The sequence below is a fragment of the Aythya ferina genome (genome assembly GCF_964211825.1).
Source record: "Aythya ferina genome assembly, chromosome: 16".
In the NCBI taxonomy this organism is placed as follows: Eukaryota; Metazoa; Chordata; class Aves; order Anseriformes; family Anatidae; genus Aythya; species Aythya ferina.
This window is the reverse complement of record NC_140315.1, coordinates 1,115,595-1,142,628: the sequence shown is the minus strand read 5'-3', so window position 1 is coordinate 1,142,628 and position 27,034 is coordinate 1,115,595. Positions and strand designations below refer to the sequence as shown.

At 55.6% G+C, this 27,034-nt stretch overlaps 2 protein-coding genes across 3 annotated transcripts; both read left to right on the top strand.

The window, feature by feature from the left end:
• Positions 1 to 600: 600 nt before the first annotated feature.
• On the top strand, positions 601 to 18,230 carry CSNK2A1 (casein kinase 2 alpha 1). The gene is made up of 13 exons (XM_084537747.1): positions 601 to 725; positions 9,605 to 9,816; positions 10,799 to 10,910; positions 11,823 to 11,924; positions 12,322 to 12,372; positions 12,964 to 13,023; positions 13,674 to 13,757; positions 14,119 to 14,229; positions 14,980 to 15,081; positions 15,642 to 15,742; positions 16,419 to 16,567; positions 17,365 to 17,451; positions 17,938 to 18,230. Exons 2-13 carry the CDS (start codon positions 9,716 to 9,718, stop codon positions 18,051 to 18,053), a joined length of 1,176 nt encoding a protein of 391 aa, XP_084393873.1. The 5' UTR covers positions 601 to 725; positions 9,605 to 9,715; the 3' UTR covers positions 18,054 to 18,230.
• A 1,278-nt stretch (positions 18,231 to 19,508) lies between these two features.
• TBC1D20 (TBC1 domain family member 20) lies at positions 19,509 to 26,899 on the top strand. Of its 2 annotated transcripts, none has more exons than XM_084537701.1 (8): positions 19,509 to 19,661; positions 20,533 to 20,718; positions 21,557 to 21,637; positions 22,520 to 22,706; positions 23,505 to 23,606; positions 24,225 to 24,366; positions 24,631 to 24,815; positions 24,998 to 26,899. In XM_084537701.1, exons 1-8 carry the CDS (start codon positions 19,619 to 19,621, stop codon positions 25,251 to 25,253), a joined length of 1,182 nt encoding a protein of 393 aa, XP_084393827.1. In that variant the 5' UTR covers positions 19,509 to 19,618; the 3' UTR covers positions 25,254 to 26,899. The 2 variants fall into 2 exon arrangements, with proteins under 2 accessions (XP_084393827.1, XP_084393826.1); XM_084537700.1 differs by having other exon boundaries at positions 21,554 to 21,637.
• Positions 26,900 to 27,034: the final 135 nt, after the last annotated feature.

Sequence of the window (27,034 nt, the reverse complement as noted above, 5' to 3'; positions counted from 1 at the left end):
GATTCTGGGATTCTGTCATTCTGTGCTTCTGTGACTCTGTGGTTCTGCGGCTCTGGGATTCTGTGGCTGTCATTCTGCGATTTTGTGTTTCTGTCCTTCTGGGATTCTGCGATTTTGTGATTCTGGGATTTTGTGGTTTTGTGACTCTGGCACTGTCACTCCGCGTTTCTCTGACTCCACAGCCCCGCGTCCCCCCGCTGCCTCCCCCACCCCTCATCCCTCAGAGCACCCCCCCGGCTCCTGCCCCAGCCCAGCCCCGTGCCCGCAGCCTCCCCCCTGCCCGGTGCTGCCGGGGAGGCCCCGACCGTGCCCGGTGCAGGCCCGAGCCCGTTCCCGGGGCCCCCCTCAGGCCTCACGGGCCTCAGTTGCCCCCTGGCGGCGGGCCCCGCGCACAGGCCGCGCCTCACACCCAGGCCTCCTCCTGTCCCCCCCATTCCTCCAGCCGAACCCTCCCTCACCCCCTCACCCCCCCGGGACCCCCTTCACCCCCTTCACCCCCCTTTGTCTATTCCAGGCCTCACCGCGGCCTCCCCTTTTAACCCCCCCACCCCCCATCAGAACTACAACCCCCAGAATCCCCCGCGGCGCACCCCCTCCCGCCCAGCGCCTCTCTGTGGTGACTTCCGCTTCCGGCGCTGCCTCGCTCTGGTCCCTGCGGCTGGCGGCCGAGCCTTGTGCCTCCGCCATATTGTCTGTGTGCGCCCGGCGGGCGGCGGCTCCGGCAGGTACCGGCGGGGCCCGTTGAGGCCCGGCCCGGCCCCGAAAGGCTCCGAGGCTCGCCCCGAACTTCTCTGGGTCCATAGGGCGAGGGGGAGGAGCCGCCGCCGCGCTCCCCGCTTCGCACGGGCCGCGCCTGTGGGGCCGGGCCTGGGGGAGCGCCTCAGGAGGAGCAGAGGGGGGTGGGGGGGTGGGGGAGGGGAGTGGGGGGGGTTGGGGGGTGGAGGGGGGAAGAGGGGGGCTGGGGGGTGTGCTGGGAGGGGGTGAGGGTATCGGGGGAGTGGGGCTGGCTGGGGGCTGCTTATGGGGCCGGGTGTAGGGCAGGCTATGGGGCTGCCCATAAGGAAGGGTGTGGGGCTGGTTGTAGGGCCGCCTATGGGGCTGCTCATGGGGCTGGTTGTAGGGTGGTCTATGGGGCTGGTTGTAGGGCTGCCCATGGGGTCGGTTGTAGGGCAGGTTATAGGGCTGCCTATGGGGCTGGTTGTGGGGCAGCCTGTGGGCCCCGTTGTAGGGTAGTCTATGGGGCTGGTTGTAGGGCTGCCCATGTAGGCCAGGCTGTGGGGTAGGCTACGGGGCTGCTTATGGGGCCGGTCCCAGGGCTCCCCCTTATCTGCACAGGGAGGCCCCAGGCAGCTCTCCCCTCCCCCAGCCATCCGAGGGGCCCTCTCAGCGTTCCTCACCCTCAGGGCTTCCCCTCCCCTGCCTGCCCCCGGCGGGGCTCCCCCTTTTTTACCCCGAATCGAGGGGCGAGGAGAGGCTTGGGGCTGCAGGGCGGGGGGCGATCGCACACCCACCCTTCTCCTAAATACCCCGGGGGGGGGGTCGGTGCCCTCCCACTGCTGTAATCCAGCGCCTTGTGCCCCGGGGCAGCAGGCTGCTGGTGAAATGGGCTCTGTAAACGAAAGGGCAGCTCGGATTATGAAACCCCGTGCGTGCCGCTCGGCAGATTACGCTTCCTTAGCGAGGGCTCGGGGCCCGACCCGTGAAGTTTGGATTACAAACAGCCGCCGCTGGGCTTTCTGCTGACGGCAGCGGTGGGGCTGGGCAGAGCTCACGAGGGCCGCTGAGTCCCTTCTGAGCCGTGTCGGGGAGCAGAGCCACCCTCTGTGCCTCGTCTGGGGGCTCGGAGGGGCCCCTGTGTGACGGGAGGTTGGTCCTCGGGGTGATTTGTGACCTGCCTGGGGGCTTGGGTGCGTGGTTTTGGGGTCAGACCCCGCTGGGGGTGGCAGCACCGTTTGTGGAGGGGCTTTGGGGGCTGCTCCAGGCATGCAGAGGGAGCCGTGGTGCTGTGTTGGGGCAGGCAGCAGCTCCTGGTGCTCAGGAGGCTCCTTAAAAGTGCAATAGTTGCGGAAAATATCGGGGTTTTTGCAGGGTTGGGGGCTGTGCTGTGTTGCTGGTCGGTTTAGGGGTCGGGTGTGAGTCTGCCGGCATGGTTTGGGGTGTAGGGCATGTAGGAAGAGAAAAATTGCTCCCCCCGAGTGCTGTTGGCGTGGGCACGGTGCAGAAAACGGCAAAGTTGGTGCTCGGGAGGCTGGCGGGCAGGGTCTGGGGGTACAGCTCTGCACCAGGGATGGTGACACCGGCACTGAAATCTGGAAAATGTGAAGGAAAACGGCTCAAGAGACGTTCTGTGAAATGTCCTGGAGGTGGGACCTGTGCAGGGGGGGCTGATGAAGCTTCTGTGTTTGAGGAAAAAGGGTGAGATTCCAGGTGGCTTCCAGGTAGTGCCGCTCAGGGGGTGTGGGACGGGTTCGTGGGGGGAATTGGGGGAATTTCAACAGCAAAATGTGCCATCAAATTGGTGGGATAACAGAGAAAGAAACCATTTCCGAAGCGGTGAGGGGCACGGGGAGGTAACTCTCCTCCCAGCCGTGTTGAATTCGTTCTCCTCACGCCTTCCACCCGAGGTTTTGCTGCGTTCTCTCCTCGCAGAGCTCGTTTTCTCCTCCTGCCTTCCCTGGCGTCCCCCGAGGAACACGGGAGGAAGACAAGAAGCGTTTGGGTGACATTGTGGCAGCGGGCTCCAGTTGTGCCACATTGCTGGCGGGGCAGGGACTGTTTCTGGGTTACTGGACCCACCCCCTCCACGGATCATCATTTCTGAGCCCCGTGCCCTGAGGCATCAGCTTTGGGGTCTGGAGGGGTGAGAAAACCCCAAAGCTGCTCGGGTTTGCTGGTTCTGAGAGAATAACCCCGTGGGTTTTAGGGTCAGCAGGGGCTGTTGTGCCCTGGGCTGGCTGCAAACGTTGTCTGTGACCACGAGACGCCCCTTGGATAACTCTCCTCAGCTTGGGTATCTCCTTCCAGGGCTTTCCAAGAGCTGACTTGCCTGGAATTTGCAGAACCCGACTGCGGGGCTGGCGAGCTGCTTTGGGATCCGGGGAAGCTGCTTGGAAGAGGAGGTGGCGGCCGCCTGCAGCTGGCGGTGGTCCTGGGGCTGCAAACAGAGCGACCCCGGCCTTGGGGACGGCTCCTGGGCTCCGTCGAGGTGCCAGACCCGTCAGCAGGAAGGATTGAGGAGAAACGGGGTTCTCCATGCACCTGTAGGGGCAAGGATCTCTGCTTTTCAGCCCCAAAGGGAGCCCGCCGTGTGCCTGCCCCCTTGTCCAGGCTGCTGTGGGGAGCTGAGGGGCCACCTCGGGGCTCTGTGCAGCCAGCACTGGCCCAGGTTCCTACTGGGGAGGGGAGGATTTCGATAATTTCCCGCAGAATTTTGTCGTTTGAGGGATAGGTTATGACCTCACGGCCGATTTCTCCCTTTTTTAAATGAATTATTCACCAGTAGCGACCAGTAAAGGGGCAGGGATGGAGCTGGGACGTGCTGGGCTGGGAGGTGGCTGTGCCCTGGGGTTCTCCAGCCACTGCTGGGGCGTCTCCATGGGCCGGAGGAGGATGAGCACGGCCAAGGAACCTCGGGCATGGGAAGGAAAAGCTCGGGCACCGCTCGTTTTCTTACAGCCTCGCCAGATTTCTCTCCCCGTGACGTTTCAGCCCTGCCTCGTGCAGCGTACACCGCCCGGGTGACCTGCCAGGAGGCAGGGAGCTCCCCTCGCTCGCTGACGGAGTTGTGTGGAGCCTACATCAGCGCCAAGCAAGCTGCAAACTAAAAGCCACAAATTTGGGGCATTTCGGAAGCTGTGAGTGCATCCAGCAAGCCACAAAGACACATCTTCATCCCGAGCCACCTCTGAACGCTGCCCGGGGGCTTCTCGGGGCGATTCCTCCTGAGCCTGCGGGGTGCAGGGACGCCGAGCACTGCCTGCGTGGTGAGCACAGCGGATCCGAGGATTTTTTGAAGCAGCTCCACGCCGCACAGCCCCGTTTTTATCCCCTGGCCTCAGGAACTTCTGCCTCCGGGCTGGCCGAACAGATTTTTGCTCCATCACAGCGCCCAGGAGCCACGGGGCTCAGTCAGCTGAGCCACGGGGCTGGCAGGACTCCCCATGCTAATTAGGGAGGGGAAACAACCCCCTGGCTGAGCGCTAATTACGACGGTCGAGCTTTTACGACGGTGGAGCCCCCGAGGGCAGAGGGCTGCCAGCAGCACCGTTTGGCCACCCCTGGCTGTGCCGTTTTTATTTGTTGGCTGTTCCCAGCTGGCTTTTTAGCCGTTTTTCTTTGCTTGTGGCACAATTCTGACGCGGTGGCAGTGCCGATGCCCCCTGCTCCGAGGGGCTGGGAGCCTCAAGGGCCCGGTGTCGCCGGCTGCTGCGCCTCGTTCCAGGCAAGCCTTGGGGGTGGTGTGTCAGGAAAAGCTTTCCCTTGGTCTTTGAACCAGGTTGGTGCTCAGATATGAGGGAGAGGCCGCGATTTTATGGGAGGGAGGGAAGAAAAGAGCTTAAGGGCTGCCCAGCTGCTCCGAATAACCCCGAGGAGATGCAGCAAGGAACCTTCCTGGCCCTGGCAGCCTCCTGTTGCTGGAGGACACCCCGGCCGCCTGGCCCAGGTACTCGTGCAGCCCCGGAGCTCTGAAAATGTGAGGAATTTTGGGGGATGGCTGTCCAGCTCAGCTGGGACTCTGGGAACCTGTGGGGGATCCCTGTGAGCTCCCCTAAAACGGAGCTGGAGGAGCTCAGAGCGGGAAGGTTGGGGCTGAGCTGCTGCCGGGTTTGTGGAGCAGCAGAGCTGAGCTTCACCCAGGGCTGTGGCATTGCCATCAAACGTGGAGTTAAAGTGAAAACGTTTTCGTGGTCCTGTGACTCCCCTTAGTTCCTGGCCCCCCGTACAAGGGGTGACTTCGTCGTTGGCAGGCGCCACGAGGAATTTGGGGGAGGAATTAGAAACATGGGCAGGGGAAGCAACACGCTCGCTTCGAGGAGCTCGCTAGCACGGAATTGCTCCAAGATGTTTCTCAGCCTGTCAGCTCTTCTCCCCAATGGCTGATCGTGTCTTCCTTTCAACTCAGTAACAACTCTTTCTGTCTCTTTTTTTAAGGGAAAATTCGAGGTCTTTCTGCATTAGCCTTTATTATTTCTCCGCAGCCGGACACGGGCAGCTATTTAAAAGAAATCTGGAAAATAATTTTGGTGGAAAAAAAACAGAGTTCGAGCAGACAGCGCCGTTCCAGAAAACATCAAGAGAAAAGTTTGGTCTCGAACCTCAGCTTTTTTTCAGCTCCATTAGGTTTTTAAAATCTGCTTCTCGACTGATGCTGTCCCTTTAGTAGGTAAATGGGTTTCGGGAAAGGATGTAAAATGTCAGCTCTGTTAATCCAGGCTTGTTTCTATTTCGGCTATAAAATCGTAGAAAAATATAGGCTGCAAGGGACTTCTGGAGGTCATCTGCTCCGTGCTCGTCGTGCTGCAGTTCCAGCGGTAGGAAAATGCAGGAATTGGGTTTCTGTTGCGAGACAGAGCACAGGTTTTTGGTGAAGTCTGTTACTGTTGCTCCTTCCTTTAGGGTTAACGCGGGATTTGCTTGATGCTGGCTGCTGGTCGGCTGCACTGTGGTGTTGAAACATGTCCTGAGCTTTTAATTTCAGGGGCACCTGCCTGGTTTGAGGTTCTCTGAGCGCTGCAGAAGCGAGCACGTCGTCCCTGGGTGGCTTCGTAGGCGAGGGATCAGCGGGCTGCATGGCTGGTAACTGGAACGTTCCCCACTAACGAAGCACGTTGTCTAATTGTGATTTCAGAGCCTGGCTTTGGGCTGTTTCTGTGAAAGGTGAGGCCTGGCTGCAGCTGGGGATGAGGGGCAGGAACATTCCCTTGGTTCCGGGCTGCCTGGGGAGGTTCTGCTCCCAATGCCCCGGCTGCTGCCTGCCCGTGGTGTGTCAGCGATGAAGGAGCTCACGCTGATCCTTCGAGGCCTTTTTAAGGGCAGGTCTGAGTGAAACCACCCGCAGCACCTCCTGCACGAGCTCAAGTGGCAGAGCTGCCGCCAGGAGCCACCCGGAGATGTCTTTGGTGTGCCCGGGGGCATCGCCCCGAGCAGAGGAGCTGCTCCGTGCCCCGGCGGTGCCAGGCGGGTGACCGAGGGCTTTGTCCCTGCTGCTCCCTGCCGTGTAGCACTCATGTCCTATTCCTCAGCTGAGCACTTTGCCAGAGAGAGAGGATGATTTTCAGAGCTGTGCTGTGTTCTCCTGAGCCTTGGACATTTCAGCTTGGCTCTCAGCATCACCCCAAATGCTGGAGCATCTCCTGGTGGCAGCGATGGCAGCTGTAGGCAGCCCCTTGGTGGCACTTGAGCTGCGTGTGGGTGCAGCACAGCTCCTGGCTGGGTGCAGCGGGTGCCGTGGTGCTGCCGAGCAGCTTGGGGCAGTCCCTGCCACCGTAAGTTATCCTCTGATGCTCTCGTTTATGCAGGAATTAATAAATGACCTCTTCTCTTCAGCTTCTGACCGCAGCAGCACAGCTGACCCTTCGATGTGCTCGGGACACTGTTTGTTGAGGTGTAGTTGCCACTCCTACTGTAGATTTTTGGCCTGAAATCTGCAAGCTGAACTGACGTTGTGTGACCACACCTGTACCTGATACTCGTCCTCAGCTGTCCTTTATCTCAGAGAGCTGGGATCCGCTACGAAATCATCCCCAGTGAAAGCAGAATCGGTTCCCTAGCACTTTGAGTAGACAAAGTGGGAAGTTCTCAGGCCAGGAAGTTTGTGCACGGCAGCAACTGCTTCAAACCCAAATCCTCTCTGCAGATTCTTTCTTCTTTCCCCGTCAGGAGCAGCAGACGGCGATACCTGCCTTCACGGCCGCTGGGTGCCATTCTTAGAAGCTCCAGTCGATGATTTCCTGAAAAAAAAACAACAAAAAAAAACCCTCTCTGAGCTGTCTGTTACAGCACGGAGCTTGTGCGAGGCTGCAGCTCCATGACAAGAAAATATCCGCTCTGAAGTTTGATCTATCTTTAGATAATGAGATTGATTTCTCCTTTTTTTTTTTTTTTTCCCCCCTGCTGAAACAATGATCTTTCTCAGCTGAACGACGTGGAGCAGCCGTGGGCAAAACTGCCAAGTCATCTTAGGCGTGCGTGGCCTCCGTTGCTTCCCACCCGAGCACTGGGCAGATGAAAGAGCAAGCTGGAAGCACAAGGAACGAGGAGAAACAAAACCAGGATGAAATGTTGAAATTGGGAGTGTGCTGGTAAAGCTGCCCCTTCTGCTGCCCTCCACGGGTGGCTGTTGGGTGTCCGGCTGCCTCCTGGGCGTCCGAGTCGTGGACACAAATGCTGTGAGGTCTTGGGTGATTGCCTGATCTTCAGGAACGTGTTTTGTTAGGGGAATAATGCTTTGGGAATTGATTTTTAGTAATATTTCATGTTCTTTGCTTGCCCACCGCCTGGCTGAAGCGTCCCGTGCGTTGCTGCACTGAGCCCGGTCCCGTCCCTGCTGCGGATTTTGTGTCCCTTCGTGCCCCCGGGGCTGGATTCCTGCTGCCCTGCCCCACCTGGAGCCGCCCTCGAAGGATTTGCCTGTCACTCGGTCACAAAATGAGCCCCGTTACCAGGCTTTGTGCCACTAGAGGAGGCTTAGTCCATGCCAAGAAGAGAAATGGGAATGTTTCTGCGTCTGAATGCGAGACCAGCTGCTGGGGGAGCAGTGTGAAATGGGGAAGGACGTCAGAGCCCTGCCCTTGGGTCACCCCCTGCCCTTGTAGCCAGCAGCTCTCGCTGGGATCCTTGCAGCAGGCACCAAAGGGACCAGCAGGAAGCTGCCACCAGCAGGATTCTCCTGGAATTTTCTCATGCAATGCATCCCGATAGCCTCACCGAGCCGCTCCGAGTCCATTTCCAGCTCTTTCTGATTAATTTCTGATGAATGCTGCTGTTAATTCCTCCAGCAAACCATCCCTGGGGATTTCGGTTCCAGCTCTGCCCCCTGCACAGCCCTGCCAGACCCCAGCCGAGCTCCTCCACCCCGCAGCACGGCTTCCTTCCTCACGAGTGGATTTGGCAGCTGACAGTCTTGTATTTAAATGTTTTATGCCCGTGTCAGCTTCCACATCTGGTGGGGGATTTGAGGGGTGCCAGGGGCCTGCTGTCAGGCAGGGCAGTGCCTCTTTTAGGAGATCAGAGCACCTGGCAGCGTTTGTTGAAGTGTGGGGCTGTCTGCCCTAAAAAATCAGACGTCTTGCCCAGTTTTCAGCGGGCTTTATTGACTTTACCAGTGATGGCAAGCGTGCTTTTGGTAGCTAGGCTGGATTTGTAAAAACTAGGAGGCTAAAATGGGTGGTGCAGCCTCAACAATTGGGTTTTGATACAGGAGCTGGGATTCTCGACTGAATGCTGTTATGCCACCACAATATCTGTGCTTTCTACTGTTGGGTAATATACCAGGGTCACCTATAGGTGTCTTTCCTCACCTCAGGGCGTTGTACCCCTGCAGGGTATGTATCAGCAGAGTTGGAAGCAGGCCCCGAGCCTGGCTGGGAGGTGATGATGTTCCCCATTATTTGGGTGTTTAGGTCCTGCCGAGGCTCTCTGCGGCCTTCACCAGGCCCCTAGAAAGCGGTGTGCTCCAGAAAGAAGCTTCATCCATGCACCGATGAGTTTGGTTTTACTGAGGAACCCAGTTTTTGACCATGATTCCTCTTTAAGGGAAGTAAAAGTTGAGGTAAACTTCCCTACATCATTGGGTGAGGGAACCGACACCAGGCTGGTCTTGGGGAGGCCCAGCAGAGAGCTGCTCTGTGACCGGTGTCCTTCCAGTGCGTCCCAGTCTTAAATGGGCACAGACTGGGGCGTTTCTTTGTCATACAGGGAGCACCAGCACAGCTCCTGGCTGCCTCTGCTAAAAAATCCTCTGAGCGTCTTCAAATGGTTTGTAACGACCGGCCTCGGTGAGATCTTCCCAGGGTCCTGAGCTCCGATTGTTGAATTTTTAACAAAAAAACTGAACGTGGGGACAGCAGGGGAGCTGAGCTGACTCCCCAGACTCCCAGGGCTCTGCTTTAAACGCAAAGTGGTGCTTCCAGAAATCGAGACTTGGGGATGTGCTTAATTTAGGCCGCACGGGTGACCTTGGAAATCCGTCAGCTGTTGGCAGCGGCGATGGCCAGCGCCTTGCGAGGGGGGCACGGCTCGTGGAAGTTCTGCTCCGCACGCCGCGGGAGGAGCCCTCGCTGCGGGGCCGAGGGGAGGAGGCCCTGAGCTGATAGGGAGCACGCCGCGTTCCTTCCCCTTGGGGAAGTTATCTCTGCAGCCATAAGCCAGGAACTCGGTGCCCAAAGTGGCTGAGGTGTGCGCGGGGTGTTACTGCTCCTGGCGGGGCCGAGCGGTGCTGTGCTGTGTGAGGGAGGGCAGGCAGGCGGCTTCCAGGGCCCGACGAACGATCCCAGACCCGTGGCTGGGCTCCAGCTTCTCCTTTTCAGCAGCTTTTAATGATTAACTTCAGTATTTTTATAGTATCTTGAGATTTTAACCTTTGGGTTTTATTTTCTCTCTGCAGTTGGAAGAATCTTGAGGCCTGTCTGAGGCCTTTCTCCTCTGTCCAGCCTCGGAGTTCGGGTGGCCCCTGGTTTCAGACATCTCCTCACTCCCACCTGCCAACCTGTCTGATATGTCGGGACCCGTGCCGAGCAGGGCCAGGGTTTACACGGATGTGAACACACACAGACCCCGGGAGTACTGGGACTACGAGTCGCATGTTGTTGAGTGGGGGTAAGTCCCGGGGCTGCACTGGGCTCTTTTGTGCTCTTTGGCAGATGTGTGTGCGTGGCACGTGTTGGGATCTCAGCTCTTCTTTGGGATCGCAGATGGTGGAATAACCTGTTGCGTACCTGAGAGTGTTTCTTGTCAAAATTTGAGATCCCCAGCAGTGCGAAAGCATTTTTAGCATCTCCCTTGAGCGTTTGGTTTGAGGAGTTTTTGCCAGGTAGCCAGGGAACTTGTCCTCCCAGAGGGAAAGAAGTCTTTTTTTCTCTAAAACACGCTAAATGGTCCTGGGTGTAGGGCCGAAAAGAAGTGAAAAGGTTTTATTTCAGACTTGGAGGAGTGAAGAGATGCAGCAAACTGAATTAGGTCATGGTGTTTTGTGACTTGTTGCTCTGCTCTCTGCAAGTGACTACAAAAGACACACGTACGCCCCTCCTTGAAGGAAGGAGGTGTCTAAATTGATCTCATGACTAAACCGTCCAAGAATCAGATGGCAGCGCTGCCAGTTTCCTAGCTCTGTGTTCCTGCTTTGTGCAGCAGGGCTCGGGCTGAGGCCTGGCCTCAGCTTTGCTGCAGTTCCACTTTCCTGAAGTGCGAGCTGGCTTCTGAGCGTTACTGGTGCCTCGTGCCCAGACTCTTTCTAAGCGGGCCAGCCCTGAAGTTTTGGCCTTTGTGGCTTTATTGATATTTTAATGTTATATTAGGGAAAACGTAGCTTCCAAATCTACGGACTGCTGAAAGGCATGGCTCAAGTTTGCTGAAATGCAGATGGGCTCGTGTCCCTTACTGCAAAAAGAAACAGTTTGTGGATTGAATCTGACTTGGGCAAAGAGAAGCTGCCTGGTTCTTAATTCTTAATCATCACGTTCCGATTTCAGGTGCTCGTTAAGCCACCTTGTCTGCAAGGTGAGTCAGTGATTGAGGAGTGCCATGTGAACTCTGATGCAAATGATGAACTCTTTGGAACTTTACCTTTTTATCTCCGCAGGAATCAAGATGACTACCAGCTAGTTCGCAAGTTAGGCCGGGGCAAATACAGTGAAGTATTTGAAGCCATCAACATAACAAATAATGAAAAAGTAGTTGTTAAAATTCTCAAGGTGAGCAGGGATTTGGGCAAAACGTGGAATCTGTCTTGAGGTGATTGGGAGGTCAGAAAATACAGCATTTGGTCTAAAATGCTTTTATGTTCTAAAACTGAAATCCTTAAAGTCTGGCTTCGGAGCCTCATTTGGTGAAACAGGCTGTTATTTTAACCTCCTAATAAGAAACCCTGTGCTTCGTTACTGAGTTAAATTTCTGCCTGCAAGGAATTAGCCTTTATCGTAAAGAAGCCCTGATGTGCAACACATTTTTACTTGGAGCTAGAAAAGTCTTCAAGAGCTGACCAGAGAATTCTCACCTCCTCCAACCACCAGTGCCCTGGCGTGCTTTCAGGTGGATGGAGGCCTCTGAGCTAAGGGGATCATTGTCCTTTAAAGCCAGCGATTAAACTCACTGACTGCTAACCTTAAATTTTTCATTTCTGCTTTGCACGTTCCGTTGTAGCCGTAATATCTTTCCAGACTGAGTTAGGGTCTCCTGGAAACGGGTTGTTCCACAGATGTGATTGGTGAAACGCCTTCGTTTAGTGGCCCTCAGGTAGCTGGAGGACTTCTCAGAGTTAGACGTTTACCACACGCCAGTTAACAAGTTTTTGGCTATTGGATCATGTTCAGACAACTTCCCTTTTTAAAAAAAAATTAAAAAGCCAAATTCATAACCCTTTTTCACATGAAACTGATGTTTGTGGCTGTCAAGAATGTATCATAAGAAAGGAGCCTGCAGATGCTTGAGCCCTTACTGGAATGATGCATAGTCAGGTAACAAGTCCAGCTGTTTGGAGTTAATTTGCAAAGCTTCTGATGTATTTTGTGAACTTACAGTCACATACCTTTGCCATCTAGACGTTGAGCTATTTGCCTCACTTTACTGGGACACTTTGTCTTACGCTTTGGGTTTCTATTCTTCAGCCTGTTAAAAAGAAGAAAATCAAGCGTGAAATCAAGATCTTAGAAAACTTGCGAGGCGGTCCCAATATAATCACTCTTGCAGATATAGTAAAAGACCCTGTGGTGAGTATGGAAGGAACCCAAAGGGTTCCTTGGGGTCATGGGTGAAGTTGCTGTGTTTGGCTTCAGCTCTGATTTGGCTTTTTGTTTTCTCCTGCTCTTAAATCGTGCTTTTGAATCCCGTAATCAGATCACCCCTTAATCTGATTAACTCCTTGTAGAGGCCCTTCCCCTGCGGGTCACTTCAGCCCCTCGCTCTGTAAGGAGGAGGTACCAGTGAACTGAGAAGTTAATTTGTTCTGCAGGCAGTACTGCTGCAGGCTTTGGCTCTGTTCCCCCTATCTGAGGGCAATTGCAACCATGTCTGAGGCAGAGGGGGTTTTAGAGTAAAAATGATTGAATGAAATTGCTAAATGAAAGCAATTTATCTCAACAAGACTTAACTTTTTTTCTGTTTCAGTCTCGGACCCCTGCTTTGGTTTTTGAACATGTAAACAACACAGACTTTAAGGTACGGTATGGGTTGTGCACTTCTAATGTTTTCTATTCGAAAGCCACTTGTAATCTTGTTCTGGGAAGAGGCAAGCACATAGGGGACAGGCAAGTTCTTTACTCACTTCCTTCCGCCATACCAGCTGTCTTTAAAGATGAATTTACTTGGGAAGTAAAGCAGAAGTTTGTAATTAATCCCTTAGCACCATTTTGCCACAGAAGTTACACGAGGAGAATCCGGATTCCAAGTGGTATTGTAACCCTTGGAGCAAATTCCTGTTACCTCATGGCCCGCCGGTGCCTGTCGTAGCTTTACTCGGGCTGAGAGCACCCTTGGCCTTTTTTGAGACCCCGTCTGCAGGCTCAATGCCTCGTGCTGCTGGTGGGCAAGTGCAGCCCGAGGGAAGTAAGCTGTGTATGTGATTTGTAAGGAGAGAGGAACAGACTGAACGTCTGTGGGATCAGGGTAACTGGGGGAGTGTTTCCTGGCCGTTCAAGTGGGCTTGGAGGGCTGCAGCAGCAGAGAACAGGGCTGGGTTTTTCTGGATTGGCACGGACGTGGTGTTTGTCCTCAGTGTTGAGCGCTGATGTAATGTGTTTTTTTCCACAGCAATTATACCAGACATTAACAGATTATGATATTCGATTCTACATGTATGAGATTTTGAAGGTAAGTTGGTGTTTTGCTGCTTCAACAGGTTGTTTTTAGGATTTGTACTCAGCTAATCCTATAGAGATGGGTGTCTTGTCGCATTAATGGGGGAAAGGGAAGAGAGAGCCTCTGGAAGAATTGCATAGAAAAATCTACATCGAGTCAAATATCAATTGTTTAGCCTCGTTTCTGCAACAAATTCTAGTCCTCTTTTGAGGATAGGAAATTGTTGTTTGGATACACTGAGATAACTCTGGATCCTAAATCAAAAGCCTCTGAAAACAGAAAACTGTAAACTGTAACTGGCTGGGTTTTTGCTTTAATGTCATGTGGGTCGGGTATATTTGTTCCTCTGAAGCAATTATTTTCCTCTTAGGAGTCTGGGGAAGGGGATGCTTTTTTTTTTTTCACTAGGGCCTATTAGAGGCTCTGGAATTCCATTTTTATGAGGAAGCAGATGAGGTGAAGCCAAACGCTTCTGTTGCTGATGCTTAATTTGGAGAGGGGGCTCTAGAGGTGTTGTCTGTGGTCTGTGAGTAGTCAAGGATGTAACCCTGGGCAGCAGAGTCGTGCTACCTAGTTAGCCTTGATATATGTGGAACATTCACTTTGATTACAGTGGAACTTGCAAGGTTCTTGCTATTCGAGTCCTTTGCTTTCACTTACAGGCTCTAGATTACTGCCATAGCATGGGAATCATGCACAGAGATGTGAAACCTCACAACGTCATGATTGACCATGAGCACAGAAAGGTAACGGGGCAGGGAGGGGTCCTGCTTTTTGTCTGGGGAGACCAGGGCTTCGTTTTGGGTACTGCTGTGTAGAGGAACTAGCAGATAAATTCAAGGGAGACTGCGCTTCTATCATGTGAAAAAAATGAAATCCTGTAATGGGTTTCTAGAGGGCTGGTAAGGAGAGGAATTTTATTTAGACCAGTTGATGTTGGTGTGGGGAGAATACCTAAAGAGAGATTCCAATCTGCTTCAAAGTAACCAAAAATAGAAAACTTGTAAATGAAGCTTCCAGCTAAACTCATTTGTAGTGTGGTTCAGAAAATGGAGAGCTGGTGCATCCCTTGAGCCATTTTTCTTTGTTTTCTTCTGCTGTTTCTAGCTTAGACTAATAGACTGGGGATTGGCTGAATTCTATCACCCTGGCCAAGAGTATAATGTCAGAGTGGCTTCCAGATATTTCAAAGGACCTGAGCTCCTGGTAGATTATCAGGTAAGAATTACCAGCATTTATCTCCGATGTGTGTACAGAAAGCCCGTGCCATTTCAAGGCAGTGAACAAGAAATTCAGATATTTAGAGACCTGAAACTAAATATGACCTATTCTAAAATACATTTAAAAAGCAGTGGCTTTAAAGCCACTGATTAAAGAAACCAGTGAATTATCTGAGGATGAGCTGCAGAACTGTTGTCATGGATCCTGGAATACAACTGTTGGATTTTATTTTTTATCAAGGCCGCTTTTGCAGTAAGTGACAGGAATGAAACAAAGTCCTCGGGAGAATAGCTACTGCTGTGTGAACTTGTAAAGCTATAAAAACATCCCATAATCCGATGGCAGCTTGCATTATGGAAGTGCTGTGGGCTGGAAATGTCAGTGTTAGACCTTGTAGAGTCAGCACTTTCTGGTGCTTGCCATTAGGCCTCCCTTCTCCGCCCGTGTCTCTCGGTGATTGATAACATTTGAAGGCTGCACTGAGAGTAGAAAGAGGCACGGGGTCTTTGATATCTTTATGGAGAAAGATGGAAATGGGATCCCTGCAGTTCTGCTAATTGCTGTAATCCCAGTTTGAGTGACTGGGAAAGTGAGCTGAGCAGAGGTCTGGTGATAAACACGTTTCAGTCTGTTCCCAGTGTCATATGCCATGTCTGTACCACTGGGGAGGGAGGGGGGGCTGTTAGTATTGGAAGTCTTTTCTGCTTAATTCCTTAGAAATTGAATTGTCCTTCTGGTTTTGTACAGATGTATGATTACAGTCTGGATATGTGGAGCTTGGGTTGCATGTTGGCTAGTATGATATTCCGAAAGGAGCCATTTTTCCATGGCCATGACAACTATGATCAGGTGAGAGCTGGTCATGTTCAATCTCTGTTCTCTGGGAAGGAAGGTTTTCTGCTCGTGCTTCTATCAGGGGATCCAAAGAAGAATTTAAGTACTTCTCTAATGGCTTCTTTGCTCAGTTTGAAGCCACGTTCCTTCTTAAAAGCATGTGATGTTGTCTAACCCAGTAAATAGAGATTTGCTTTGTGTTTATGAACTCAGTAGGTATCTGGAAAAGTTATAACCATAGTTGTATTAAGGCTGGTGTGTTCTGGTATGTAGATCTCCTCCTCCTGAGGTTACATATTATGTGAAAAGCCCCTGCCCTGCCCATCTTCTAAGCTTCAGTGTCCAGAGAACTCAGCTCCCTCCAGGCTGCCTTGGCTTCCTGAGCCCCAGCTGAGCAGAGCTGTTTCTGGTGCCTGTGACTGCTTTGTTGGAGCAGTCGGAGCCACGAGACGACCCCGTGGCTGTTGGCTGGGACCACTGAGACCACATACAAGCTCCAGGGGGATGTGCTGCAGTGTCTTTATGCTGGCTCTGGCATTCCCTCACAGCAGTGACTCGTTTTTGTTTGCTCCTAGCTGGTGAGGATAGCCAAAGTGCTGGGCACAGAAGACCTCTATGACTACATTGACAAATACAATGTCGAACTGGATCCACGTTTCAATGACATCCTGGGCAGGTGAGCCAAATTCTGCAGTAGCCTAAATCCTTGTGAGTTCTTAATTAGACCTGGACATCTGCTGCTTTGTCAGCAGAGCTTGAAGGAAACAAAAAAACTTCTGCTGAAGGGAGAACTTGGAGCCAGGACCCTTAAGGCCTGGTACTTTGTGCTTTCAATCCCTTTTGCTAGTGCTGCCTACGGGCCTTGAGCTGCAGATGCACTTGAGGAAAGATTTTTAAATATCATCTAGGTAATAAAGGAACTGCCAGAGTATAGACCATGATGAGCAAACACTACTTTCAGAATTGTAGCAGAAAAATAAGAGAAATTTATGTTTCTCGGGACTGCAGTACAGAAAACCAGTTGCTGCTGGTAGCATTTCTATATCTTTTTCCTTGTGACATGTGCCAAAACTGCAAGGAACAAATGTTGGGGTGATATAAAAGAGCAGAACCTGAGACTTCAGGCTTATAATTTCATTCTAAACTTGGTTTCCCGTGCTGCCACAGCTGTGACGCTGTGCCGCCGCGTGGTGACACAGCGTACTGCTGCTCTGCTGTTCCGTGCCTCTGCCCCCTTGCTGCCACACCAAGCAGCACCCCGTTTGGGAGGTAGGCAGCTGGTGCAGTCCTTGCTTTACAAAAGTGAAGTCCTCTGCCTGGTTTCATTCTTGTATCCGTTTGTTTTTCTGCAGACACTCCCGTAAGCGATGGGAGCGCTTTGTTCATAGCGAGAACCAGCACCTGGTGAGTCCAGAAGCTCTGGATTTCTTAGATAAGCTGTTGCGATATGATCACCAGTCACGACTCACAGCAAGAGAAGCCATGGAACACCCCTACTTCTGTAAGTAGCAGCTCTTGCTGTGCAAACAGCTCCTCCTCTGCCTCTGGGAAATCTCCATTCCAGTTGGTTGTGCAGATAAGAGCCAAGAAGGGCAACTTAATAAGCCTGGGCTTTGCGAATAATTGTGATGGAGCTGAAACTACTTGATTCTGTGGTGGGTGAAGTAGGCCACTGCCACCTGCAGCTGCTGAGGAAACTGTGACGTGCCTGTGTCAGGCCAGTGAATCAGCAGCACGGTGTTAAGAACTCCTTGGTGCTAAGCCCGTGCTAATTTCAGCAGGTGGCTGGGCATACCGACTCCTGTGTTGGATAAAACCAGGTAGCTCTGGTTTGAAAAACAGGTCCTTTTAACTCACTTTGTGGCTAAATATGTATCTTTAGTGGATGGTTTATCGAGGTCTTGCTTTTGCATGCAAAAATGAAACTTTTGCTAGTAAACATGTTCAAATGTTTGCCAATTCCTCACAAATCTCAAGATGTGGCTTTCTGGGAACAGCTGTGGAGCAATGCCAGTATGAACATTTGCTCGGTTCAGCTGAAAGCTTTGAAAGTGAGAGTTGGAGAAACAGCTAAATCTGTCGAAATACAGATGCAGGGTGTACTGAACTCAGTATGGGGAAGGACACATCTGAAATTCCCTCATCTGCTCCAGTAGTTTTGGGAGGGGAAAGGGGTTGATGGTGGCTGGTGTTACTTGGTGTAGGCAGCTTGCCAGCACTGGCTGTGCTCACGGGCAGGGTGCTTCAGCTGCTGTCTGGCAAGGCGGCACCTAAGGGTGGTTGGTGTGCTCTTCCTAGATCCCATTGTGAAAGACCAGGCTCGGATGAGCTCCTCCAACATGCCGGGTGGCAGCACTCCTGTCAGCAGTGCGAGTATGATGTCAGGTCAGTTCTGCCGTTGACTCCTCCTGGTGCGTGGTGTGTTAAAGCCTTTGTACGAGCTGTGTGGGTGGAGGGATCCAAGAGGGTGAGTTCTGCAGCTGGGGCTGAGCTCCTGGCACTCAGGACGAGGGCAAGGAGGGCCGTGAAGAAGCAGGTGGGAGAGAGAAACGAGGGCTCACCGCAGCCTGACCTGCTTTTCTGGTCTTGCCTGTAAAAAGTGCTTTGCAGGTGGATGTTCTGGCAGTAGCTTGAAGGGCAGCGATCCTGCCACGCGGGGCCACATCTGCCCTTTGTGACGCTTGACCATACACAAATCTGAGCTGCAGAGAGCAGTAAAAGATCTTCCATCTCCGCTAATCTTGGAAGCTCTGAAAATACAACCGAGTGCCACCAAACTGACCTACAAAGCTACCAGCCTTGGGGAAGCTGAGCCGTCCTGATGCTATGCGCCGGTTTCCCTCTAATTTTGATTACCTGTCTCTATTCCAGGGATTTCTTCAGTGCCAACACCTTCGCCCCTTGGACCTCTAGCAGGCTCGCCCGTCATTTCTGCCACCACCACGCTGGGGATGCCCGTTCCAGCTGCTGCCGGCGCTCAGCAGTAGTGATGGGCTCTGCCGAGTCAGGTGGGGAAGAGCTTTCCCCCTCCGCCTCTCCTCAGGACGCAGCTTGTGCCTGGCAGGGGAAGGGAGGGGATGAACGCTTTGGAGGCACCGTGTCTGAACTGTTGCTTGTGGATTTATAGTAGTTCAGTCATTATATACAAAATTATTATAGGCTGATTTTTTTTCTTTTTTTTTCTTTTTTTTTTTTTTTTTTTTTTACTTGAACTTTTCGTAACTCAGGGGATTCCCTGAAAATACCTACAGATGGAATATTTCTTGGACAGTTTCCCACCCCACCCCACCCACTCCCCCTCCCCCCTTAAAAAAAAAAAAAAAAAAAAAAAAAAACACACACAAAAAACTCCTCATTTAAGAACAAAACCGAATCGACAGCATTTCCCAGCTCTTGCATCCTGCTGGAAATCTCTCCACCTTCCCACATTCCTCCTCCACCAGCCTAAGGCCCTGGGGGCTCGTGCTGCCCGGAGCCCCCCACCCCAGGTCTCCGTGAGGCAGGAGGGGGGCTCCTGACCCCTGGCTTTACTCAGGGCCCGCTGAGGAGACACCCCTGGTGCACAGAGAGGTGGCCTAAACCTAAAAGCTGCCTCTAAATCTCTAAAAGATTGACTCCTGGCTCACCCACGGTGCCGCCTCACCCCTTTGCATGTAATTTTAGTCTTAAAACCACGGAATTACGAACCAGGAGGTTCCTCAACCACCACGCTCCTCATCCCACTGCTTCCCCAGCTGCTCGGGGGGAGGAGGCAGCGCCCTGCTCCGCTCCTTTCTCCCCCCAGGGCTTTTCCTACCCCTCAAGCTCCCCCTTTCTTCTCAACAAATCTCATTTTTAAGCCATTTCTCTAGGTTTTGAGCCCGTGGCTACCTGAGAGCTGCAGCACCCGGGGTCAGACCCGAACCCCCGAATTCTTCACCCCCATCCCAGCCTGTGCCACGGGCGGAGGACACCGGTGCCCTGGGTGTGTCCCCTCAGTGTCCCCTTTTGGTCCCCTCACGGTGCCCGGGGCAGGAGCCAGCAGCAGCCGCCGGTGCCCTCAGTGGGGTCCCTCAGCACCCCCCCCACCCACCCACCACCACCACCACCACCACCCCCCCCTCTTTATTCCGGCCCCGCTGTGTATATATCTCTTCCTTTTGTCCTTCATATGTGAAAGCTCCAGTGTTGGAATTTTGGTGTAAATAAACATTTGGTTTTATTTATCGAGGTCACATTGGCGGCTCCCTGTCTCGGGGGCGGCTCCCGTCACACACACACACACACACTGGGGGGGGGGGGGGGGGGGGCGCGGTCCCCTCATGAGGGGAGATTGGGCGGGAAGGGGAGATGGGGCGGGGCTTGCGCGGGGTGGGCACTGCGCATGCGTGAGCGCCGCGCCACGCGGCGGCGCATGCGCGGTGCTGCGCCCGTGACGTGCGGCCGCGCGCCGCCGGCGGAGGGGCGGGGGTGGGGGCGGGAGCACCGGGAGAGGCCCCGGCCCTGTCCCGGTCCCGGTCCCGGTCCCGGTCCCGGTGCTGGGCCCGGCCCGGCCCGGTATGCGCCCAGGGACATGGCCCGAAGGAGCCCGCCTCGTAACGGGGTCGGCGGACACGGTAGGGGCCGGGCCTGGTGGTTCCGGTACCGCCGGGAATACCGGGGACCGGGGGGGGGGGGAGGGGAGGCGGTGTGTGTGTGTGAGGGGGGCACGGGACAGGGAGGGGAGGGGATGGGGAGGAGGGGGGATGGGGGGAGCCCGGTACCGTGGGCAGCGCCCGGTACCGGGGGTGGGACCGGGCCCGGCCCCGTTGGGCCCCCCCCGAGCCCTCCCCGAGCCCCGGGACACGGGGCCTGAGGCCTGAGCCCCCCCCCTGAAGCTCCCCCCGAGGCTGTGGGGCCCGTACCGGCCGCCGGTAAGGGGCTGTGGGCCGGGCCCGGCCGCCGTTTTACCGGGAGACCCCCTCGGGGCTGCCCCCAGCCCGGTAACGGGATCCCCCCCCCATCTCCGGGGCTGGTTTCTGCTCCCAGAGCTTCTGCTGGGGGGGCGCACCGGGGGCTGGGGGTGTCCCCGGGGCTGCACCGGCACCTGTTGGCTGCAACACGCTGTTTTGGGTCGTTTTCACCCAAAAAGTGCCTAAAAATTGCCATTTTGGGGGCAGGACGGCAGCTTTAGACCCTGCCCCCGGTGCAGCCCAGCACAGCACCCGGTGGCAGCGGGCACCGACTGGATCCCCCCCCCACAACCCCAATGCCCCCACCCCCTGTCGAGGTCCTTGTCCCTCTGGGTCCCGGTACCGGGTCTGGGGGGCAGCTCCTGAGCTGGGGGCACCGGGGGGGCTCCCGGCTGCACGGGGCTGTGCCGCCAGGGCCCGTCCTGCTGTGTCCCTGTGCCACCTCCCCCCCTGTCCCCTCGCTGTCCCGGGCGGTTGTACCCCCCCACCGGCCCCTTCTCCCGTGGGTGACCCCCTCCCCGTTCTCTCCTCGCAGATTTCGACGCCAAGAAGAAGAGAAAAGTGGCAGAGATCTACCAGGCCCTCAACAGCGACCCCATCGACGTGGCCGCCCTCAGGCGCATGGCCATCAGCGAAGGGGGGCTCCTGACGGATGAGATCCGCTGCAAAGTGTGGCCGAAGCTGCTCAGCGTCAACACGGACGAGCTGCCCCCCCTGCCAGGTACGGAGCAGGGCTTGGAGGCTCTCCCTCACCTTCCCCCCGCGCGTATTTCCTCCCTGAACCCACGTGGGAATGGGATTTGTGCTGTAGAACAAGCACCAGAGCCTCACACGCTCCTTGTCCTACCTAAAGGGCTGAGCAGGAGGCGCTCAGCTTCCTAAAACAACGCTCCCATTGTGCTGCGGGGGCTTTGTTATCTGCAGGGACGGCGCTGGAAACAAATTTGCTCTCGATGGGGTTCCTGTGGCCTCGTGCAGCTGGCTGGCCTGCGCTCGTTAATCAGTAGCAAAGTATCAGGCTTAATTCCTGTCCTTCCAGCCCTGAGGCGGGCTGGGACACCCTGAGGGGTGTCTGCCAGGCGTAGCTGAAAGAGTTTGCACCAAGCTTGCGTGGCGTTTGGTCAGAAGAGAATTTAATTTATATTTCATTTCATTTTTGTGCCAGCAGAGGTAACTTGGTACGCCAGCAAATTCTTTTCCCTTCTGTTGTAGCCATCGCAGCTACCAGGGTTTGTTTTTTTTTTTCCCTGGATTTCTTTTAACAAACCATTCCCCGTGGTGTCCGCAGCGTGGTGTGCTGAGCTGCTGCGAACCTGGAGCCAGGATGCTTCCAGGGGCTCTGGGAGCGGTGTCCAAGTGTTCTAACGTGTGTTATTTCACAAAATAATGGTTTGGTTTCCTCACGCTGAGAGCTGCTCGTGCTCAGGGCTGGCGTGACGCAGGGAGAAGGGGATGTGCACGGCCTCGTCCTCCTGGCTCGTGCAGGCTTCTCCCTTGCCCGTTGCCCATCCTGGCCCCTCTCCTGGCTCTGTTAACCACCTTCCTCTTCTTCCCAGCAGGAAAGGAGCTGCGAGAGGACAACAAAGATTACCAGCAGGTGCTGCTGGACGTGCGGCGCTCCCTGCGCCGCTTCCCCCCAGGTGAGAGGGGCACACGGAGGGGCAGAGGGGCTGACTGCAGACAGCCACGGGTGGTAATCGGAGCAAATTCTGCTTTAGAGCTTCTAGGAAGCCGTGCTTGCTGGCGATCGGAGCAAATTCTGGTTCAGAGCGGGCTCAGAGTCGGGTTTCCCTCCGTGCCTCGTGCTGCAGATCAAAGAGAGCCCCCCACCTTCGGGAGCGGAACGCCTCTGCAGTTGTTTAGTTCTGCTGGGGGCCCTGCTGGGCTATTTATAAAAGCTGTAATCCAGCAGCTCTCTGACTGCAGAGCAGAGCAGTCGTTATTTCTGGCCAGAAGCTGCTTCCCCCTTCTGCCGCCTTTGTTTTGCACAAGCAGTTGATTCACTGCGATTCTCGGAGCGTGCGAGCCCGGCTCCTGAAGGGTCTGCTGCTATTTCTGTATTTTTTTTTTTTTTTTCTGCCCTTGAATTGGCAGCCTCCTGCCTATTTTTAGAAGCATCAGCGAAGTAGGGGAAAAGGAGAACTTTGTCACTGCGGGGACCTCCGCTGGGACTTTCTGCTTGGCCTCTGGGCATTTGATCTGTTGACAGGGGCTGCCAAAACCCGGCTGCAGCTGTGCGTGGCAGGAACAATGTTTTTCCCGTGACATCCTGTCCCTAAACACGTGTTGTTAGCAGCAGACCAGTATAAAACCGAGCTGATTGAGGCCTCGCAATCTGAGGCAGCTGGCACGGTTTCTGTGAAAATGGGTCCCGTCTCATTTTTTCCTGGAGCCCCTGGGAAATTAAAAATGATTAAAACGTCCTCAGCAGCGCTGGCTGTGCCACATCCTCTGTGACAGGGCAGGCAGATAAACGTGCCGCGGGTCCTCCCCAGCCTGTCACCCCGCTGCTGTCCCCGCAGGGATGCCGGATGACCAGAGGGAAGGGCTGCAGGAGGAGCTCATCGATATCATCCTCCACGTCCTCCAACGCAACCCCCAGCTGCACTACTACCAGGGCTACCACGACATCGTGGTCACCTTCCTGCTGGTGGTTGGTGACAGGCTGGCCACGGCTCTGGTGGAGAAGCTCTCGACGCACCACCTCAGGTACTGGGGGGGGTGAGGAGCTGCTGCGAGCCCCCTGGGGGCTCACGGGGGGCTGTGGGGGCTCACGGGGGGCCGTGGGGGCAGAGGGGGCTGCCCCAGAGCGTGGTGCAGGAGCCTGCGGGGCAGAGCTGCAGGCTGGGGTTGGCACCCATCGTGTCCGTCCCCAGAGGGGTGCTGTGGGGAGCAGTGGAGCTGCAGGGAGCTGTGCTGTGGGGAAGGGATAATTGAGGGCTGTCGGTTAATTTAGATCATCCTGCAGACGAAGCAGCCGGCGCACACGCATTATTCACAGTGCCCTGGCTGTCTCTCCTGTCAGGGCCTCTCTCTCAGGGCTTCCCACTCAGAGCCCTGGGCAGTTGGGTGCTGAACGTGTGGTCTGCCCAGCCCTGAGCCCTGGGGTAGGTGCTTCTCCTGGCTGTGCACCGAAATGGGAACAGGCCCTCAGCCAGGGAGTGCCTCAGAGGGATTCTCCCCCTTCAAAATTGGGTTTCGGGTGCTGGAAAGGCTTCAGGGCTCACACCACAGAGAAAGAAGTGTCAGCTGGCACCACAATGAAAATCTGGGTGCAGGTTTTCTGTGCACACCAAACCTTTGGATCCCAGATCTCCGTGCCCCTGTCAGTGGGGAGGGGGCAGTCCCAAAAACAGCAAGTGTTCCGGGGCTGGAGGCCACCCTACCAGCAGAGCTGATTATTACAAGTACATTTATTTACCTTCTGGCTTCCTCCCCCGAGGAGAGCTCGCTGACCTCATGGCTTGACGGAATTCTTTTTAAATCTTTTTTTTTTTTTTCCCCCAGGGATTTCATGGACCCAACGATGGATAACACCAAGCACATCTTGAATTACCTGATGCCCATCATAGACCAGGTGAACCCCGAGGTGCACGACTTCATGCAGAGGTACGCACACCAGGGCCAGTAAACCCCAGTAACCCCCAGTACTGCACCAGCAAGCCCCAGTAGTGCACCAGCAAGCCCCAGCACCGCCGTGGCTTCAGAATAAGTTGGCCCAGAGCAGGTGGAACAGGCCAAAGCCACGCGGAGCTCTGCTTCCAAGCAGACCCAAATGTATCCTGCCTGTACTGGGGGGTTTAAAATCACAGCATCTTCCCCCCAGCGGTCCCTATGGAGTAGCTGGGGGTTGCAGATTTTGCCATACAGGCAGAGTAAAGCAGAAGCAGGGAGGTAAGTTGGAAGATTCAGCCAAGAGTCCTTTTCTGGGCGAGGCTCTGTTCCATTTCATGGCCAGAATGACCAAGTCGGGTTGCAAATTCCCAGAAATGGGTTAAGTTTTGGGGTGGAAAAGAATCTGGAAAGTTGACCATGCTTCTGGTGTCACCAGGCCAGGGTGAGCCGAGCTTTGGGTGGGTGTCAGAGGTCGGTGGATGTGTGCTGAGCTCCAGATGCTCCTCTGACAGCCGGGGCTGTCTCCTGGGAGCAGAGGCACCGCGCAGGGACCTCCCGGGGTGGTTTCAGCACTGCCTCAGGGCCACCCTAACAGCTTTTCTCTCCCCGCAGCGCCGAAGTGGGAACCATCTTTGCTCTCAGCTGGCTGATCACCTGGTTTGGGCACGTTCTGTCCGACTTCAGGCACGTCGTGCGATTATACGACTTCTTCCTGGCCTGCCACCCCCTGATGCCCATTTATTTTGCTGCCGTGGTAGGTGCTGGCTGGAGGGACAGGGGTTGGCTTAACCAAACCACGGCGGGGTGCTGGGGGCTGCCGAGGGTGAAACCACCGCCCTGCTGTGCCCTGTCCCAGCGGGGCAGTGCTTTGGGGCAGCACATCCCCTCCAGGAAGGGCAGGTCTTCCAGAAAGGAGTGAAATTCTTTCCTCTTCTGGCTCTGAAATGCGTTCTGGCGGGTGGCAAGGAGTCAGCCCTGCTTCCCTGGCCATGCTCAGGGCTCTCTGTCCTCCCCGCAGATCGTGCTGTACCGGGAGCAAGAAGTCCTGGACTGCGAGTGCGACATGGCCTCTGTGCACCACCTCCTGTCCCAGATCCCACAGGACCTTCCTTACGAGACTCTGATCAGCAGAGCCGGGGACCTTTTTGTCCAGTTTCCTCCATCCGAGCTCGCCAGGGAGGCAGAGCAGCAGCAGGCTGAACGGTGAGTGCAGGGAGCACGGGGAGCTCTGTGTCCTGCGTGGTCCCCTGGCTGGGTCCTCCCTTGGTGGAAGGAGCACTCCTCGTCCCCCTGGGGTGCTCCTCGTCCCCCTGGGGTGCTCCACATCTCCCTGGGGTGCTCCTCATCCCCCTGGGTCACTCCTCGACCCTCTCCTTCTCTTGCAGAACCGCAGCTTCCACTTTTAAGGACTTTGAGCTGGCTTCAGTGCAGCAGAGACCGGACACTGTGTTGAGACAGCGCTTCAGGGAGCGGCTCCGAGGGGAGGAGAGGACAAAATCCATCCTGACCAAGCCCAGGACCAACCGCTTTGTCAAGCTGGCGGTGATGGGGCTGACGGTCGCTCTGGGAGCAGCCGCCCTGGCCGTGGTGAAGAGCGCCCTGGAGTGGGCTCCCAAATTCGAGCTGCAGATTTTCCCCTGAAGCCCAGGGCCGTGCTTTTCCCCCGTCTGCGCACCCCGCGCCGCCGATCCGGGACGATGGTGGAGGAAAGGACGTGTCTGGAAGCGACCTCCCTGAGGGTTTCTGTTCTTGGCCTTGGCAGGAGACTGGTGGTGAGCAGCCCGGGAGGATTGCTGCCCGCACCCACGCTCGCCTCGTCCCCTCAACCCCGTGCAGGTGACCACGAGGGCTCTGCCCAAGCGATCCCACGGCCTCTGCTGGAGCGAGAGGGCAGATGCTCACCTGGAGGAGGGCGTCACAGCAGGGTGATGTTGTGTGTGTGTGTGTGTGTGTGCAGGGCAGAGGGGCTCTTACACTCCCGAGGAGCCCTCTGGCTCCACGTCGCCTCCCGCTGCCAGGGCTCCTGCCTTCTCTCACCTCCTCCAGTGCTCTGACCTTTCTCTTTCCTTCAGGCACCTCTGAGTAGAGGCAGTCCTGTCCCAGCGCCCTGCCCTGAGGCCGTCTCCCACACCCAACACTCCGGGACTCCGTTTGCTCCCTCGTCCTTGTGGTCTGGTCAGTTTGTGGGGCAGGGGACAGGGGACAGGGGCACGTCTGTGGGACCACTGCAGGGAGCGGGGTCCTGGACCAGGTGAGATGAGAGTCCCTCATCCTCTAGCACTCCCTGCAGCCTCTCACAGCTCTGGGAGCGGGTTCTGAGGTGGAAAAAGCCTTTTTCCACCTTTCCAACCAGTTTGCACAGGACAGGAGTCGTGGGTGTAGGAGCCTGTCACAGTTCTTCCCCCACAAACTGCCCAGAGCAGCATCACCCCTCGGGATAACGTGAGGGATTTCCCGTAAGACCACCCCGACCCCTGCATCCCCCGTCCCCTGCCTGTCCCCTGCCAGCCTGGCTGCTCCCTGCCCGCTGGGGAAGCTCGGCAGCATTTTCCTAAATATCTCCCCGCCCCCCAACACGAAGCCAACAGACACTACCTGCCTCTACCTCTCCCCCGAGCTGCTAAACCCTCCCGCAAGTGCCCTTACCTGCCCCCTGCCGCTTCTCCCCCCTCAATGCCTCGTGCCCAAAGCCGCCTGTGCCGTGCCCGGGGGGGCTGCACGCCTCAAAAACCAGCGTGGAGGAGTGGCAGATTCCTGGTTATGGAGGAAAACTCAGCCCCATGAGGCTCAGCCCCCTCTTTTCCCCAGCCGAATTGTGCGTTGGGTTGCTCCGGGGGCTCACCTGGTGCAGGGGGGGGGGCAGCAGGAGCCGTTCCCTCACCCCTGGGGGTGTCCCCGCTGCTCCTGGGGGCTCTGGGATCCCGGGGGTGAAGGCAGCGGGGTGAGATCCTGCCGGGCAGCAGCGGTGAGGGGGGGGCAGGCTGTGACTTAGCACTTTAGAAATTGGTGGTACGGGAGAGTTGGTGGTGGCCGTGCCATGAGCCGGGGGTGCTGCCGGGGGTCCCGCCCCCCACCCGGGGCACTTCAGGCCCCCGCTGCCCCCGGTTGAGGGGCAGCTCCCGCGGCCCCGCGCGCTGCCCACCCTGCACTTTAGTTCCTGCGTTGTTTGGGGGGCGGGAGGTGGTCTCCTGGGGTGCTTCAGTTGACTCTGTACAGACTTATACAGACCTGTGTAAATGCGGATTTGTACAAACCCTCAAAACTGTAAAATAAAACACTTAACTAAACTCTTCTCCCTCTCCTTGGGCAGGGGCAGCGCCGACCCTGCAGCGCGTGGGAAGAGGAGCGGGAGCAGCAGAGCCAAAGGAGAGGCTTTTGTGCTGCCACCAGGGCTGGGGGGACGCCAGGTCCTGCTCGTGCCG